This window comes from Berkeleyomyces rouxiae, assembly GCF_048999995.1.
Source record: "Berkeleyomyces rouxiae strain 22BRR77 chromosome Unknown BrBRR77_ptg000004l, whole genome shotgun sequence".
In the NCBI taxonomy this organism is placed as follows: Eukaryota; Fungi; Ascomycota; class Sordariomycetes; order Microascales; family Ceratocystidaceae; genus Berkeleyomyces; species Berkeleyomyces rouxiae.
Genome location: NW_027396494.1, coordinates 441,445 through 459,975, shown reverse-complemented (window position 1 = coordinate 459,975; position 18,531 = coordinate 441,445). Strand labels below are relative to the sequence as shown.

Genomic DNA, 18,531 nt, shown 5'->3' with positions numbered 1-18,531 from the left:
GCTTCGCACAGCAGCCCCTGGTGCCAGTGATGTCACTGATGTCACTGCCATCTGGCCGGATGCCCACGACGCCGTGACCAGATCACCGCGTCCTGCACCAATCTCTATTTCCTTGTTCATGCCCCAAGCCACAACCACGTGCTTCTGCTTCCCACGTGCCACTACATAGGTCTTGAAAAAAAAGTACACGTGAATTATGCCAGTTCCTTTTCTGGCAGCTTCCAAGATATCTAACACTAATATAGCCCAAAAGAAATAACAAAGATTCGTGGCAAGTTCCCGCCGCGTCTTCCTCATCAACCCGCCAATATACCATGCAAATAGCAAGAAACATATCCCCAAGATAACCAACAGTCTCCTGCTGGACTGCGACACCCCCAAAAAAGAAACCTCTCCGTAGATAAAACAAAAAAATGCCCAAAAACCCGCGGTCAACAACCAAAAAAGGACCTTCTGCACACATTTAACTAATACTTTGCGTGTTAATCTCACGACAAGCTTTGTGCTAATCTTCATGTCCTCTGTCTCCACAGCTCCGGCTTACTCGTACAGTGCTTGACAATATCGTGTCGATAAAGCCAAGCTGACGGCATCGGTCGACTGCTTTACAGGGCAAACGGGTTGAGCGATCGAATGGTCAGGCAACTAGAATTATGGTTAGCATGCTGCAGTTACATCGAAATCGGGGAATACACTTACGGAGGGCTCTTGCTCAGGTCAGTCTTGAGAATGACGGGGATGCGCGTCATCTCCGTCACATCCTGAATAAACTCGCCATCCTCCTCACGGAGCTTGAAGAACTTGGAGTACTTGTCCTTAAGGCTCTGCTGGGATGCCTCACCCGAGTGGACCTTGGAGTCCGAGCGCGTGCGGTGCAGGTTGCCAGAGTCACCAGCCTGGCGCGAAGGCGAGCCAGGGACACTCTGAGTAGGACGGCCAACAGCCAGAGAAACACCAGCCATCGACTCAGCCAGATCGGAATTGTTGTCATCCTCCTCGTCATCGAAAAGCGCATCGACATCGTCAGTGGACATGGTTCCGGTCTCAGTTTGCTTGCGGGTAGCTTCTTCGCGTTCCTTCTTGAGACGCTCTGCCTCTTCGGCCTGGCGGGCAGCCGCCACAGCGTTGGAGACACGGTTTGACATGTTGGCCTTGGGCCGCTCATCCTCAGGAACATAAGCTGAGCTAGGCACACCCTTCTCCCAATAAAGTTCGAGGACGCGCTTCTCCTTGCGGAATTCAGCCTTCTTCAGAGGCAACTGATCGCAATGGACACGCTTCTCAAAGCCCCATTCGGGAATAAGGACATCGAAGGCAGATTCGTACACACAAACCACAATACCCTCGACAACCATGTCACCGTCAATAGCCAACCGCTCCTTGTCCATGGCACGGCACGACTCTATGTGCACACTTTGCTCCTGGGCGTTCTGGGCCGACTCCTCCTTGACGTTGTACAGGTCAACTGTCTTGCTCAGTGCATCAATTTCCTCACTGTAGGCCGCCGCCTTGCCTTCTTCGGGCTTCAGCGCGGCGTACAGCTGACGATGGACAATAATGTCCGCAAAGCGGTGAGTAGGACGAGTAAAGTGGGTGTACACGGGGAGGTTCAGTGCATAGTGCGGCCACAGTTCCTGTGCCGTCTTGCCCGCAACAAAGTACTTGGCGCGCTGCATGGTCTTGAACAACAGCGTCTCCATGCCCTTGCGAACGTCGTCGTCATCAACCTTGAACAGACTGTTCTGGAGCTTGCCACTGCTCGAGGCGTCAATATCGAAGCCCAGAGCAGTCATGCGGTCCACAAAGGTCTGCAAGCGACGGGGGTTGGGAGGCATGTGACGTCTCAGCAGGGCCTTCTCAGGGTGTCCGTTCAAGACCTTCTGGGCAACCCAAGCGTTAACCGTGTGAGTGAGCTCCTCTAGAAGCTCAGTAGCAGAGGAGACTTCAAAGAGGTTGGTACGGACGGGCATGTTTTCATCATCAAGCTGAGACAAAAGACGCAGAGGCGCAATGGGGTCGCTCCCACCACCAAGGCGCTTCTCCTTGAACTTTTCAACAACAGCATTGAGAGTGCGGATGTCCCAGGGAGGGATAGGACCCGAGTACTCGTCTTTACCAGCCAAGATGCCATCAAGAACAGTCAGGTCAATGGTCGAAGTGCTCTTGATAATAGCCTTGCCACCCCAGGTCTCGTTCTCCTCAATTACACCAGTAACAGGGTTCACGGTGAAAACGATACTAAATGTTAGGCGGTCCTCACTAGGCTTCAGGGCACATACATCGGCCCACAGCTTATGAGGCAGAAGAGGGCAAGCACGATTAAGCAGGTGAACAGCAGTACCACGCTTGCGGGCCTCGCGATCAGCCAGAGAGTTGGGCTTGACGAAGTGAGTGACATCAGGAACGTGGAAACCGATTTCCAGTTTACCATCATCACGGGTCTTTACATGAATAGCGTTGCCAAGCTCCATGGTGCCGCCAAAGTCGATAGTGAAGACCTTCTCGTTACGGTAATCACGACGCAGGGCAATCTCCTCGGCAGGCTCGGTCTCCAGGGACCAATTGTTCAGGCCAACACTGCGGATGACAGCATCGGAAAACTCGTCGCTAGCAAAGTTGTTGTCACGTAGGAGCGCATCGGTTTCGACCTTGACATCGCCCATCTTGCCCAGCTGTTCGACCAGAGTACCAAAGGGATGCAGAGAGGTGATGGGCCAGCGCTTTATGGAGGCAACAAAAATTCTGTCGGCATAGGCCTGGTGGTTCTCAACAAAGTCGGGGGGAGCCTGTTCGGTAGGGATAGCAATAAGAGGAACACGCTTATCAGTAGGCTTGAACCAAACAATCTTGGGACGCTCCGTGGTGTGAGGGCGAGCGTTGCCACCATCACGGGCAGCGCGCTCCGCCTCTTGCTTATCTTTGGTAGCCTGGCTGCTAGGACGCAGCAGACCAAGAGTACCAGAGAACATCTGGCCACTAGTGCGGTCAATGACGGCAACGACGTGACCAGCGTACAGAGGCTTCTGCTCGTCAGTGATCTCCTCCTCCTCAACGAGTAGGAGAGATTGGCCTTCAACTTCGACGTCATCATTCTTCTTCTGGGTAGGGCGCTCACGCAGCGAGCCACGACGGCGAATGCCACCCTCAGAAGGACCGTCATCACGGTTTCCATTGCGCGACTCGGTGTTATCTTTGCGCTTCTTCTTCTCCTCCTTTTCGCGCTTCTGGGACCAAACCTCGTCGACGTCGAGCAGCTCAACAGCTACAAGATCGCCCTCGAGAGCACGGTTGCGGTCCTTGGAGCCGCAAATGAAGATGTCGGCATCGAGTAAGCCATCCTGGGTTGTCACGTAAGCATCACTACGGTTCTTCTTGTTGACACGCAGAATACCAGCAACAAGCTGACCATTACCAGTAAGGACAGGAAGAGTAGCCTGAGCCAGGTAAGGAGTGAAGAGTGTCTTGCGCTGAACGCTGTTTCCCTGGTTCTGCTGCTGGCCTTGCTGCATCATGGGAGCATGCTGGCTAGCCTGAAGACCCATCAGGGGGTTCATCATCTGGCCCTGGGCCTGCATGGCCTGGAGCTGGCCCAATTGAACAGGGTTCAAGCCCATGTTCATGCCAGGGATCAACATCTGGTTACCCATGGCCATCATGGGCTGAGCCGGGTACTGGAACGAGCCAATTGACGAGATCGACTGGTTGACAGACCCACGGGAGCGATGACCCGGCTGGTATCCTCCCTGAGAATTACCAGCCTGTTGAGGCTGCTGCTGTTGAGCGTTTGAATCTTGATTGTTGTTGTTGGCATTGCTTTGAGACTGGCCTTGACGCCAGTTGCCCTCAAAGTTTCTGGAAGGAGTGCGACCGTGACCGCGACCGCCCTCAGAAGGAGTGCGACCACTACTGCCACCACCGCGGGATCCGATGGCCATGCTCTGGCTACGACCATGGCCACCGCGACCAGGGCGGTTCGAGTTGTAAGACTGATGAGTGGTCTCAGATGAAGCGTTGCTCATGGTCTCGTCGTTGGTAGAGCTGCTAGCGGGGCCTGCAGGGAACTGGAAACCATTAGTAGTGCGCTTCTGTTGGGCAGCCTCGGCAGCTTTGCGAGCGTCAGCAAGGGCGAGAGAGTGTCGGCGCTGATGACCTCCTCCACGACCACCGCGGCCTGAATGACCGCCGGTGTGACCATTGTTGTCGCCGCCGATGCTATTGGAGGCGCCCGAAGAAGGGGCAGGGGGCGGGCCGCCCATGTTCATGTTCTGAGCAGCCGAGGGAGTACGGCGGTGAGAGTTTCCGTGCGGCTGCTGGGGCGCAAGGCCCATGTTCTGGGGCACCTGAATGGGGAACTGGAAAGCACCAGCAGCGCCCATCTGGTGGCCCATCTGGGCCATGGGGAGAGCACCTTGTTGAAGCATGACAAACTGCTGCTGAGTGGCCTGCAGTTGCTGTTGTTGTTGCTGCAGCAGTTCAATTTGCTGCTGGATGGCTAGCTGGTCGACTACATTGCCCAGAGTTAGTTAGCAGACTGTTTTCTTGTTTCCGGAAACAGTGTTTAGAGTCAAAAGAGAAAAGATAATCCTCTTAAAACATTTACTTTAGGTTTGATATCGGCTCAATCTATCTGCAAACGCCAAAAAAAAAATCCAAGACAGATTATGGAGAGGAAGGGGGAGGGGGGTGTGAGACTTACCACCGGGACTCGTCAGCACACTGACTAACGGAGTCATTTCAGACGGACTACGTCTGTGAGCGATGTGCAGGCGACGACTAGTAGGGGGAGGGACGCCATTGGGGCGCTGGGACTGGTTAGGGTCCATGATGAAGAGTATCAAATCGAGTCGTTTCTCGCGAGTTTCGAAAGTGTTGAGATTACACAAGGCTGGACGGCAAACTAGCGAACGAGAGCCAATGAGTGTCTAGGTCAAGTCGGGAGTTCGGGGAATTGAACAAAAGCTGAGCTAGAGGCAAAACAAGGCAGACGAGGCAAAGAAGGCTCAGTAAAGGCGAAAATGAAAGAACAGTTGGCAAGTAGCTCGAAAGATCCGATCTGATGTTTTTCAATGCGAGAATTCGGATGAACCGTCTAGGCCAAGGTATTAGGAAATGCTGCGATGAGAATCAAACGACAAGCACAAAACAGCAATTCAATTGCTGGTGAAGGCGTGGGATATCAGGGCAGGAGAGCTCGTTGGCGGTGGTTATGGTGGGCTCGTTGGCCTCTTTTTTAAAGTGTAGAGGGACCTGTGATCAGCCAGCAACGTATTGCCGTCGTAACGGACAATTTGGTGGTGAGAGAACAGGACCCGGAAGCGGTTGGAGCAAAGCGGAAGCAGAAGAGCAGAAAACAAGTACAGGATAGTGTGCGCGGAGACGGTCTCGATGGGAATGAGGACAGTGTCCACACAATGGGAACAGAGAAAGAAGAGCCAGCAAGCTTTCAAGTACAAGGTAGTTGAGAGGCCAGCCGTCTTCGTGGATTTTAGAGTAGGTGGTGATGGTTTGAAGAGAATAAGTTTGAAAAGAAGGTAATGCAAGAGAGGGGAAAGGGAGAAGTAGTAGAGAGAGGAGGGGCGAGAGAAGGGAGACAGAAAAAGAAGTGCAAAGAAAGGAAGAAGAAAAAAGAGGAGGTTGTTGAAGAAGCGGGCGGAAGGTCAGAGATTAATAAGAAGTGGGAGGAGAGCAGAGCAACCAGCAATAACCCACGACAACCGGGTACTTAACGATTAGGGAACTAGGCAAATGGTCGTAACTACCAGAACAGAGCTAGCTAGACAGGAGCTTAGGCAAAGGGAAGGTGCACAGCACAGGACAGCACGGCAAGAGAGCAGGAGCGTGGGTAAAAAGAGAAGGCAGCGCAGCCAGAAGAGGAAGGAAGGAAGGGGCAAGGCCAAACAAGAAGGGAAAGGGACAGCAGAGCAACAACTGCCCGCACCGCACGGCAACCATGAGTTGCAGCCTTTTTTTTTCTTTTCTTTTTTGCCTGGAGCGAAGCGAGGAAGTTACTACTAGGTTGTTTTGTGTGAGACAGGAAGAGCAGCAGAAAATGACAAAGTGAATGGGTCCAAGCCCAGGACGAGGGCGGCAAAGGGTCTGGCAGACAAGTTTCTTTTTTTCTTTTTTCTTTTTTCCTTTTTTTCCTTTTTTTCTCTGAGTTTTATGTGTTCACTTCTTCTCTCGTGATTGTCGCGCTGTGCTCACGCCTGCTGGCTGTGCTTCTAGAGCTTGGCCTCCTTCCCGATGTCATGAGAGCTCCAGCTTAGCGCCACTCCACTATTTTCCCACCTGCTTGCATCTTAGCTTATGGCAGGAGAGAGCTGTCCATTGGACTAACCAAGCGCATTAATTGGGAAGCTGCTTTGGGAATGGCAGCTACTGTTTTGGTACAGTGCGTGGCGAAACGACGAGAGGCTTGGTCATTTTGATAGACTTTCTTTTTGCGACATATTAGCCAGCGGTCACTCCGTGTTTCCTCCAGGCATGAAAACACGTATGGCGTTTTCACTGCCAGCTAAATGACTGACTGGCTGACTGACGACAGGCAAGGTGTTTAAGCGGACCAGCGTTTGTTTCCTGGGGGCTTGGCTGTGTGGCTTGGCCCGTCTTGCATCTTTCCTTGCTTGCCGTGTCTCTCTGGCTGCATTCATACTTCATACCCTTACATTTGCACTTATACCCTTATCCTTATCCCTACCCTTACCCCAGTCTAGGGTCAAGTAGTGCGGTGTCTGAGCGTCAGCACCACTATAGCGATAGTCACAGCAGCCAAGAAACAAGATTAAACAAGTAAGATTTTCACACGTTTGACGCCCATGAGACGCGGGGGCAAACAATGAACAAGATGTGCTTGTTAGTTTTAGCACCCGGAGCAGCAGACCTACGAACTACGTGGGTGACGTTTCTTTTCTATACGTGGAGACACAAGTAACACAGCTACATATGTACATACGTAACTAGTTGGTTAGCGATTGTGTAGTTAGTGCTTGGGGGTTTTCAGCCAGGCCTGGGATTTCAGGTTGTGGGGCCCAATGGGAGACTATAGACTTTGGAGAAGCATGGTGCCAGGTGCAAATCATGTGTCAGATGGGTGCGAGCCCAGTATCAGATGGATGAAGACGGCTGGGTTGTAAAGATGGGTTCGTTTCCCATTCTGTTCGCGTATGCTGGGGCGGTTGTAGGGGGGGGGGGGGTGGAGCGTGCGTGTACTCGTCCACGGGAAAGGTATATGACAAAGCCCAACGGGTCTGTTTTGCAAGTATCAGCACGACACAGTTTGTCCTCTGTGCCAGGACTACCTGACATCAACAGGTCAGGAGCTAGGGTTAGAGGATCCTGTTCTTCTGGCCTGGTGTCAAAGTCTATGCCTAGGGTCAGGCCAAGTGTCAAACAGGACTACCAAGCACAAGCACCAAGCATCTGTGGCGGCCCATGGCAACTTGACGTATTACATGGACTGCTGCGATCCCATCTTTTGATTGTAATACCAGAGCGATGGGCTTAGTCGCGGGACAAGGAGCCTGAGGAGCCCTCCCGGTCCCCCAGCTCACAGTGGACAGCGCAGAGGTCAAGGCCGTCAGCCCTGGCCGCTTTACTAACCGATATCGACATCGTATTCCACTCCACGCCACAGCAGATAGACCTCTCGACTCCCTTGCTTGTCACCTCCCGCCATGACATGTGGCATAGCGCCCTAGTCCTAGTTCTAGTCCTAGTCGGTAGTCCCTGGACATTGTGGACCAGGGCTCACAGGGCTCACATGAGGTATTGTTTAATGCCTGATCCCAGATGCTTGTCTAGATAGAGAGAGTATCGTGTCTTGGGCTGGAGGGTTGGGGAGGACCTCTGAGCAGGAAAATAGTGCCGTGCCGTGCCGTGCTGTGCTGTTGTTGTTCTGTTTTATGGAAGCATGGGAGAAGCCGGCCAGACATGTCGGCCCCTCTCCCCTGAACTCTCGGGCTTCAGTTCGTTTTGCGCTGTTTCTGCTGCTCTTTGTGGATCCCTGGAGGAGCAGTTCAAGACAGGGCAGGCCTTGTCAAAGGAACAAAGAATCAAAGCTCAGGCTCGCTGGCCTGGAGGCTGGGCTGTCTCTGGGTTGACGATGGAGCTGGGTCTCCCTGTTTCTTCTCTGTCGGCCGGATGAGGTCAGAGCTTGGGCTCTGGCTGTTCCTTGCTAGCAAAACTTCTAGAACCCTGGCCTGGCTGTTGATGAGGGTTCCCCCTCTTTTCCGAGCGGACGCCCAAGCTCTAGTGGGTTGAAACATAGATGTAAAGGCTGGAGGGAAGATCAAACATGGACCATAGGAGGTGGACTTTGTGTAAAACGCGAACGAGGGCGAGGGCGAGGGCGAGGCTGGTCGAGTCGAGGAGAGCATGGAGGTGAGATGTCTCTGTAGCTGGTTAGCGGTAGCTGTAGCTGTAGCTGTGTCTGTGTAGTAGTAGTTGTCACGGGCATCCAAATGTACAACTGGCTAACTACTCGTACAGGCTGCTTCCCTCTAATCTGGCGGGGAAATGCCGCGGGTGCGAAGTCGCAGCGAAGTCGAACTGTGCGCTTGGACACGATGTGCAGAAGTATACTTGTTTTTCTTTCTTTGGCGGGGGGACTCTCTGTAGAGCCCTCTGTAGAGACCCCTGTAGAGCCCTCCGTAGGCCTCTCTCTGTTATTCTTCCCGTCGCCCTCTTATCAACTCGCTTCTTTTTTCTCCGCTTCCTCTTGCCGAGACCCTCGTCATGTCTCACTCGTCCAGTCTTCTTTTTTATGTCCCTTGGCGGCTTTGTCGCTGGTCTCTGGTCTTTGTGCCCCTCGATCTCGCTCTTCGTCAGATAGATGCACATACTTGATAAAAATGGGGCTGCAAGGCTGACGTGCATCCATCGACGTGTTTCGTCAGCCTTGCATTACTTGAGTCCACAAACAGAAACCACCATCACCACCTCTTTTTGTGTGCGTGGGGACCAAAATTGTTTAGAGTATTTTTTTTTCCTTTTCAACTTTCCTTTTTTTGCTGTGGTGTCTAATTTTGAAGGGTATTTTGCCTTTTTTTTTCTTAACGCGTTTTTTGGTCTGGCTCTGGCTTCTAGCAAATCTGCATGCTTTGTTTTTTGGCGGTGGCATTTAGAGCTGCATGAATTGTTAAAAAATAAAAAGCTCTTGACATATTGAGCTACTGTTTTTTTTCTTCTCCCGTCTTCAACCTCCATCACGACCAATCGCGCAAATCGCCTTCAATTTAATTTGCTTCTGCGCCGGCCTAAACCCTCCCGCATTCTCACCTGCAACCAGGCCGATTTTCACCGTGTATTCTTGTGTATTTTCTTTTGCGCCGACGCGGTTGCGACGAGAATCGTGACCAAGCTTCTATAGACTCACTCTCCACAGAATCATCAGCTCCCCCCCAGCTCGTCGCTCTCATCATGGCCCGCCACCGCGCCTCGCTCTCCACCAGCAGCTTCCTTGCCAGCCCCGACCGCGACCGTGCCAGAGCGTCTCACCATGCCAGCGGTCTGCTCTCCGAGATCTTCACCGAGTCGAAAAACTCGGAGCTGAGCCACCGCGATGCCCTCGAACAGGCCAAAGTCGAGCACGACCGTGTGCGCGAACGCGCTCTTCGCGTGTTCGAGATGCACGAGCTCGAGCTTGAGCGCCAGCGCATTGTCACCGAGCAGAAAAACGAACAGGAGCGCTTGAAGCGCGAAGCCGCCCTGCTGGCCGAGAAACAGCGCCTCGAGGCCCTCAAGGCCGAAAAGGCCCCGCCGCCGCCGCCACTGCCCAAGCCGGCTCTCGTGGCTGCCCCGGCCCCCGAAGCTGCTCCTGTCTCCAAAGCTGTTGTCGCCTCCACCACCGATGCGGCCCCTCCCGCAGCTGGCGAACAGAAAAAGACCGAACCGGCCAAGGTCCCGTCTCTCCCCGAACAGACACAGCCCGCCCCTACTGCGCCAAAGACGGCCGTCACCGCGTCAACAACACTCTTCGGCAAGCCTGCTGCTACTCCAGCCAACGCACCCACCGCAATCCCAAAATCCTTTGGCGCGCCCCCCAGTGCTGCAGCCGGCCAGACCACTCTGTTTGGCAAGCCTGCCACACCTCTCTTTGGCAATGGATCTGCCGCTGCCAGCTCCTCCGCCAAACCTGCCGTCGCAGCGACTTCGCTGTTTGGCTCGAAGCCTGCTCAACCTGCTGCTGTTGCTGCCGCGGCCGCCAACGCTGTGGTTGAGGCCGATCCCGCCTTCTTCCCACACAACAAGAGATATCTCGAAATCCATAAGAAGCTCAAAGAGCTGCGCAAGGCCGTCGAGGAATCCTCATCACAGCCAGGATCACCGCTCAAGGGCAAGGTGGGTGACATGCGCCGTGAGATTCGCAAGTGCATGGGTCAATTGACTGAGGGTACCGGCGCCAACAAAGTCCAGGTAAGTTTCCCTGTGTCCACAGCCCCGGCCCTTGACTATTTCTTCTGTCGGCTTTCCTTTTCACTAATACCATTTCTCTTATATAGCTCAAGAATATACGCGATGTCCTGAAAGCTTCAATCGATGGCTCGTACCCAAGCCCCCCAGTCGACGTCAAAGACTACGTCACCGAGGTGCCACAGACTGTCAACGAAACCGACGTCCACAAAGGCGACCAGATGCCGTCGCTCTTCCTCTACCTGCTCAACATCTTATCCAAGTCCATCATCAGCCAGTTCATCAATGAGTGCGGCGCGAATCCCAAGGCAGCCGACCCCATCGGCGTTCTCTTCAGCCAGGTCTTTGCTGACAAGGACTACCATTGGCGCGGCCGCTCGCTTGCTGATATCTTGCTCGCCAAGATGCGCGTTGTCTGCCCTGTGCTATTCGGCATCCGCGGCAACGAGCGTATTCCCGCCGGCCGACTCGCCATTGGATGGCGCCGCGATGGTCCCAACTTCATCCCCGAGCAGGCCCATTGGAGTCGCATGTCTGGCTTGGGCTCCGGCTTTGGGGCCATCACCCTCAGAGACTTTAGTAAGACCACACGCAGCACTCCTACGCCCCCGACCATGTACTGGGCCACTCTGGCTTCCCTGGTCAACACCCCTCCCGAGCAGGTTTCGGCCACACAGCTCGTCGTGCTCAAGTCCATCATCGACGGTCACACGTCACGCTTCCTCCTATTCTACGGTACTGCCGGTATCGCAGCACTTAGAGTGGCGCTCATTGATTTCCCCAAGAGCGTGGCCAAGAGCCCTAGCCGCGAGGCCTTGGCTGTCGTAGCTGACCGACTGCTGAAAGACGAGGGTCTCAAGTTAACTTGAGCGCGACTGGACAAGCATCGAGTAGTATTCTGGGCCAAGCATCTCCCTCCACGCCCTGCTTACTGTGTTTGTGCTTGTTCGTCTTGCATTCTCGCTATGGTTTGTCATCTTGTGCTCTTTGTTTCCTCTACATGTGTGGGTTTGGGTCATCTTCCGGCGTTTTATGGGTTCATGCGTCATTGTTGTTGGTTGTCGCTATGTTGTGCTTCTCTGGGGCTAAGCGTAGAATACAGGAAGATAATAGCTAATGTAATCTCCCTCAACTGTACAAGTCATGTATGCAAGACAGGATCATTGGATCTCCTTTCCCACTGTTTATGAGGATGCATGTTCGTTTTCTGCATGAAACTGATAGTTATGCCATTCTATCTAAGACATGGACATGGCCATGGAGATTGTTGTGTCAAGCCGCGAGAACGTTCCAAGTATATGTATGCCACATGCATCATGTGAGTGCAGGCCTGTCTGTGATGTGAGAGCCAAAGTAAAATAAAACAAAGAGGCATGATTCCAAAGCGCCGTCGCAAAAAAGAAAACCAAAGAACCCAAATAAGTCTAGCAACGCCTTCTACAAGCCACGCTTTATACCAGCAAAAGAAGTATCAACAAGATGATCAGCACAAGAATCAGCACGCCGATACAACAGCTGCTCAGCGTCTCCTCGTTGCGCTGCACCACGTACTGCAGCTTTTGCATGCCTGTTTGCAGGCGCCCGCTCACTCGATCAGCGACTGTTTCCACCACTTCCAGCATCTCCCGCTGCTCCTCGAGCTCTCGGCCCATGTCGTCGGCCTGCCGTCGCAGATTGCCTACAGTCTGGAACACTCCGTCAAGCTGTTCGTCCTGCTGGCGCATGATTTGTTGTTGCTGCTGCTCCTCGAAATGCGCCACATAGTCGTCATCGTTGTGGCCACCGTGGCCATCGTCGAGGTCAAAGGCGTTGGGATCCGGCAGGTCGCCGGTACTGCGAGCACTGGGTTTGACGAGCTCGGCACGCATCGTCGACAGCTCGCCAGTCACTTCCTGCACGAAGCGCCGGCGCCGCCCCACCTCGGAGCTGCTAAGGCCAAACAACGCAGGGCTGTGTTCTACGGCTGTTACGGCGTCGCGCAGATCGTCGGCATCTTCGGTCAGTGTCTCGAGCGCGCTGGTGAGGTCGGCGCGTGCAGAGGCGAGCTCGGGCGAATCGCCTTTGGTGCTGAGCTGGCAAATGCGCACATACGAAGTGAATAGCTGGCGCGTGGAGGAGAGTTGGCTCAGGACATCTCTATCTCGAGACAAGGTGTCAGTTAGCTCGTGGCTCCTGTGGTCATCGGCCGGACGATGTACTGGACCAGCCAGTCGAGTGGGCGGTGGTCTGGTAGAGGGCCGGGTGGTACATACTGTTGGACCTGGAGAAACGGATCATTCTCCCCGCTTTGTGAGGCCATGATTATGGAGATGGATGCCTTCACATCCGGAGCTCAAAAAACGCAAGGAAACAGGGAGCCGAGCAGCAGTAAAAGGCGCGAACTTGCGTTGGTCTGGTGGGAAGAAGTTGTATGAATGTCAAGTTGTGAGAATGTTAAAGTGTCTTGTCTGCCTTGGAACAATGCAAGCGCGTGGGGTTAGCTCTGGGCCGTTGGGGTTTCCGTACCCTATATCTCTACCCTATGTTCATAGGGTTACACCGCTCTAGTAGCTTGCACGTCATAAACGAGTCAGGAAAAAAGGAAAGAACGGGCAGAGGAGAATACCAAAGAAACTGTAGCCAGCCAGGTAGCTGCATGATTCACTTTGCTGCACAGACATTAGACATCCAGGCTTGAGTATCTGGTACAAGCATGGCTATATACGGAGAGACAGAACTACAGGCATTTCCGAAGGCACAGCCAGGTGATATCTGAGGGACGGGGATGTGTAGATGGCTGAATAGAACATCAGTTAGGAAGCAGGACATGCCTAGCTATAAGTTACTGTACAATATAACTATGTCATGTCATGTTCTGTCGCAACTATGTACGCTGGTAACAGGTTAGATGCAGACTTCAACCCTTTGCATGCACAAGTATCTGGTACAAATACAGGGCCGACAGGTCACCGGCCCGCCAGAGCAGTTGCTTGATCCAGTGTTTCGGGCAGTTAATTAACTATGCACATATTCCAAGACCCCAACCAAATCTTGGCCTCCCACAACATTTTCCCTCTGATTTTCTCCTTCCCAAACCTCACCCTCACTTCTCTGTCCTGTTACAATTGATCATCGCCAATCAGCCATCAAAACCGGTCCATCTTCTGCCTCGCCACATCAAGACCACTGCAACCTGGCCCTGAAAAAAAAGTCTTTTTTATCAAGGCGGACCCTGACAATCTCGCCCACTCACGATCCACGAAAATTGTTCAAAGCTAGGATCAGAGGAAGAGAAAAAAAACTCCACTGGCCACAAGCACTGAAAAAAATCTCCATCTTTTTCGGCCTCTGCTTGGCTTTCGTTTCCCTTTCATCTCTGACGGCCTCCATCAATCTTCCGTGCAGCTCTGCAAGTACAAGTCACGCCAGCTTTTCGTGCTAATTTTTTTTTCGCCTTTTCTACCTCCTTCCATCTCGACATATCCCATTCTGACTCTGACTCCAACTCTGACATTGACACCGGCTCCTCTCTTCGCTGTCTCTTTCTTGTCTGCGCCTTTGACTCTCGCCTTTGAATCTCCCGCCCGCTCGCAAGCCTCTCGATATCGATAGCCGCTCGTCTTCTGCCCTGCCAACACAGCTCTCTTCTTCTCCTGCAACAGCCCCCCTCGTGATCCCCTCTCTACGCCATTGATTGAGCCCTTCGCCTGAGAGGACATCACACGGCCTACCTGCTCCCTGGCCTTCTCTCGTCGAGGAATCCTTTCCTCCTGTACCATCACCATCATCATCACCCGCCATTGGGGCCGCACCCCTTTATTACCAACAGCCTCGTGTTTTGCTACCGCCTCTTTTTATCGGATTATTCATAATACCCTAGATTTCTTTGTCTTCTTCTTGCCTCCTAGCAGCATTCGACTACCATCAGCCTCTAGCTTCTTTTGTTTTCGAATCTCGACTCTTTTGTCCACTGTCTCGTTTCGTACCCTCCCCCGCATCTGTTATTATTGACCGACACTGTTCAATCACCAATTCGCCTTTCAAATCCTCGACGCCCTTGTTCACATTCGCTCATAGCACTCACCACCCATCTCTACCCGATCTTACCGATCTCGACCTTCCCGCCTCCCCGCCTCACGAGCCTCCAACATCGAGAACCTGGACCTGTCTAGTCTATAAACACCTTGCCTCCCACCGCCACCTTTTGATCGAGACCCTGTGTGATATACCGATTTGAGAGAACATGGACAACATATGGACTCGGCGCGCGAAGTAAGCAGCCATCCCCTCCTTCTCCCCCGTTCATGTTTTTGATCTTTAGTTTTTCTGGACATGTGCGAGGGTATATGCCGTATGGTGGTCATGGTCTATCTTAGCCTAGTCTGATGGGGTTTCTTCAATTGATTCCCGCCATCGGCTGTCTCTATTGGAGCGCAAGACTGACTAGCAACGGCCCCATGTCTTCTACATTATTTTAGAAGTGTCTATATGCTAATATTTCTTCTTTACCAACAGCAAGCTGTCTCTGACCACGAGCAATTCCAGTCAGACGTCCAACACTACTTCTCAGACTGGTGATGCTTCAAGCCGCACCATCGGTCCTTTCTCAAAACGGTTTGGCGGCGACGGAGGCACTGCGCTTAACGCTAGCAAGGTTGGCTCCTTTGCTGCGCCAAACTCGGCCTCGGTAACCTCGCCAACATCGGCATCCAATGCCTTTGGCTTGGGCTCTGGTGCCTTTGCATCGTTTGGCCCTGTCTCGGCCAAAACTCCCAAGGCGGGTGGAAACCCGTTCGAGACAGCACTTGGCACAACGGCGGCCAAAGTCAACGACAAGCCCAAGGACGCTATACAAGGCTCGACACCCGACGGCGGCGCTGAAGCTGGAACGCTAACCAAGCGCAACACGGGCACGGCCAATGCCTCGGAGGGCGGCGCGCCTTCTGGGTTAAACCTACAGCGGCATCCTCTCAGAAACAAGTGGGTGTTCTGGTTTCGGCCGCCAACGTCCAAGTCTCAGGGCTATGTAGAGTATGAAAAAACATTGCATGCCATGGCACACTGCTCGAGTATCGAGGAGTTTTGGGCTGTATACAGTCACCTCAAGCGTGTCTCCATCCTGCCGCAGGTGTCCGAGTACCATTTCTTCAAGTGGGGCATTCGTCCGATCTGGGAGGATGAAGAGAACAAAAAGGGCGGCAAGTGGGTAGTCCGACTCAAAAAGGGCGTGGCCGACCGGTACTGGGAGGACCTCTTGTTTGCCCTGATTGGCGACCAATTTGGCGACGCAGGTGAGGAGGTTTGTGGCGCCGTTGTTTCAGTTCGAACGGGTGAGGATATCATCAGCATCTGGACACGGACAGACGGAGGCCGCGTGCTGAAAATTAGGTAAGTTTCTTTAGAAGACTCAATGCGGCCGCGGGAACTAAAAAGGGAACTCGGGAGGAGGTAAAGGGTGTCAAGACGAACTATTGCTAACATACTCATCTTCTTTCCTTCTTTTAGAGAAACTATGAAGCACATTCTCAACTTCCCCGGTAACACTCGCGTCGAATTCAAGTCGCACGATTCGTCGATCCAGCAACGGACAGCGATTGATGAGCAGCGCCGTGAAAAGTCCTCTCACAACTCGTCTGGCCAACACCACAACAACCATCACCACAACAATAAGAACAACAATAACAACTCTGCAGTTGGATCATCGTCAGGCATGGGAGTCTCCCGTTCACACACGGCTGACCAGAAGTCATAGAAGAATCCTCTTGACCAATCTACGTGGCGGAGCTCGTCTCATTGAAAGTTTCGGTGTCTGCTCTATTTTTTTTTTCTTGTCCTATCTCTCATCCGGCTCGATCTTCTCTCCTTGTACGTCAGGTAAAACCGTTCAAAACGGCTCGAGGCGTGTGTACGAGAGCCATTGGAATGGTGTTTCGAGGGCTGGGGGTCAAGGAAGGGTAAGTGGCAAAGGGGCGGCACCTCGTATCTATACAATATCCGGGTTTTTTTTCTTCCCTCGAGGAGTTTTCTTGGCATAGATAATACATGAGCATGAGTTGTTCTGTCTTGCATGAGGCGCATGTGAAAGGCGATGAGATGAGATGGGAATGCATGTCAAGATGACGTTGTAGGGTGACGTGGGGGGGGGGCGTACGAGGGTGAAATAACTTTGGAATAGTTGACCAGATACTTGATTTTTATGTGTCTGATGTGAGTGTGGGATGGAGGCTTTGTGTTACCTGCACTACGCGTCCTCGGCGATGCGATACTTTGACAGATACGATGCAGGCAGTAAGAAGCATAGAGTGAGGACAAAGCAGACAAAGCACACAAACGATGCTACAACACAAGGATTGGAATAATGGAGGGACGGAACACAACGCCGATCTGATAAAAAGGCACTTGGCAAAGACCAACCACAAGAACCGAAGAAAGCGGACGAGTATACGTACACACAGACAAGAGATCTAGAGATGGGCTGATGATTGCATTCCCGCAGCACATGCTTGTATACGGACTTGAAACGAGAAGAGGAGGCTCTAGGGCCAGAGAGGGATACTTTTGATGTTTGCTTTTTTGTTTAGGGAATGCAGCGAGTTGGGCAAGAAAGAATGAGAAGGAGAAAAAAAACCCTACCTCAAACAAAGTAACTCTAAATGCGGACAATATGAAGGGGAGCGTGTATGTGGATGTGTGTAGCAGAAAGGCTACGGCGTAGGGGTTGTCGTTGTCATGATCGGTGTTTGTGGAGCACCGATTCGCCGGAAGGGGAGAAGGACCATGGAATGGGGGCAGAACGGCAGGGGCCAGTCGGTTGCTAGAGGCAGAAGGTGAAACATGCTCAGCTAGCACTAGGTGTTTTGTTTTGTTTGGGCTGAGTGGACAGAAGGCAAATGCACACACTACAAGCAGTGCTGGGGCTTTCGAGAGCTATGTGAAAGTATATATGCACATACATGTGTACACATGTGGAAGGGTTCGGGTTCGGGTTCGGGCTGGTTTGGTCCGGCTTCAGTTGGGCTGATGGGAGATCTACGAACAGAGGAAAAGAAAAAGAGACTTGTTCCTAGAATAGCTCAAGCTGGGAGAAAGGAGGGGAGAAGGGAGCGTTCGTCTGGTATGCTAGGATGGCAAGGTCCACGAGTGCCCTGGATTTACATGTGTGTAAGTGTATACCGAGAGTCTTGATCATGGTGTTTGGAGATTGCTCAGTCAAGATCTCGGGTGGATGTTCGGCAGACAGAAATCAGGGAGTAGGAAAGACACCCCATAATGCTTGACTCTTGGTTAATAGCCAAGAAGAAACAACGGTTGGTAGGCTTGCCTTGGCTGCAGGCTGGCATCGGCACTCCAAGCCGGCTTACAGGCAATATAAGCAATATGATGAAGACATAGTCAACTCGTTGATTGGCTAGTAGTACAAGTAGCGTTGTGCAACCTTTACTAGACAGCCATGGGAATAATTTCTCGTGGCGGATATAAGGCAGATGAAGAAGGAGGAAAAATGTCCGGCACAGTGAAGGGGGGAGAATAGAAAAAAGAGGATTAAAAAAAACAAGATTCTTTCTTACAAGCCATGGGTCGAGCTGGCGTCCATCCTGAAACCCGTTCGCCATCATGTTCGTGGGCCCAAGTCTACCTGCCTTGCCAATACTCCTGGAACTACTACAGCTAACTATGTATGTGCATACCAGGAATAACTAACTCTGGCATAGCTTTGCGGCTCTGGAAACATGAGCTGGCGTGGTTGGTGTCTCGGAAGTGGCAGAAGGCGCTGTTTGTGGCAACGAATGCAGATCAGAGTGACTGATGCAACGAGAGAGAAAGAGAAAGAGAGAGCGAGAAATCCACGTGTGCATACGTAAGTCTGCGGCTGTTGTGAGAGGGTGCGGCGCGTGTTTTTTTTGGGGGGTGTTCTGGTCTGATATGACGACGACGACGACGAAAACGGCGAGGGGAGGAGATGGGTGGTGGTGTCCTATGGCTGGTCAAAGGCGCTGTGTATTGTGGTGCAATGGCTCGGGTTGTAGGGCTGCGTATGGTGGGTTGGGCTGTGTAGACAAACACTGATGTGTTGTATTAATTGCGCCGTCGTCTGTAAGGGCCGTTGAAGCCAGCGCCAACGATCACTAACACTGGCCACCG

General features: G+C 52.6%; 4 protein-coding genes across 4 annotated transcripts; 2 read left to right on the top strand and 2 right to left on the bottom strand.

Moving 5' to 3' along the window:
• Positions 1-605: 605 nt before the first annotated feature.
• BROUX77_004332 (uncharacterized protein) lies at positions 606-4,823 on the bottom strand (the record flags this gene model as incomplete). The annotated part of the gene is made up of 3 exons (XM_073749083.1): positions 606-645; positions 700-4,504; positions 4,697-4,823. The coding sequence occupies 3 exons, from the start codon at positions 4,821-4,823 to the stop codon at positions 606-608; spliced, it is 3,972 nt and encodes a 1,323-aa protein (XP_073604789.1).
• A 4,594-nt stretch (positions 4,824-9,417) lies between these two features.
• Positions 9,418-11,279, top strand: BROUX77_004331 (uncharacterized protein; the record flags this gene model as incomplete). The annotated part of the gene is made up of 2 exons (XM_073749082.1): positions 9,418-10,413; positions 10,500-11,279. 2 exons carry the CDS (start codon positions 9,418-9,420, stop codon positions 11,277-11,279), a joined length of 1,776 nt encoding a protein of 591 aa, XP_073604788.1.
• Positions 11,280-11,861: 582 nt separating this feature from the next.
• Positions 11,862-12,709, bottom strand: BROUX77_004330 (uncharacterized protein; the record flags this gene model as incomplete). Its single annotated transcript, XM_073749081.1, has 2 exons — positions 11,862-12,546; positions 12,663-12,709. The coding sequence occupies 2 exons, from the start codon at positions 12,707-12,709 to the stop codon at positions 11,862-11,864; spliced, it is 732 nt and encodes a 243-aa protein (XP_073604787.1).
• Positions 12,710-14,632: 1,923 nt separating this feature from the next.
• Positions 14,633-16,141, top strand: BROUX77_004329 (uncharacterized protein; the record flags this gene model as incomplete). The annotated part of the gene is made up of 3 exons (XM_073749080.1): positions 14,633-14,661; positions 14,905-15,777; positions 15,895-16,141. The coding sequence occupies 3 exons, from the start codon at positions 14,633-14,635 to the stop codon at positions 16,139-16,141; spliced, it is 1,149 nt and encodes a 382-aa protein (XP_073604786.1).
• Between the last annotated feature and the right edge of the window lie 2,390 nt (positions 16,142-18,531).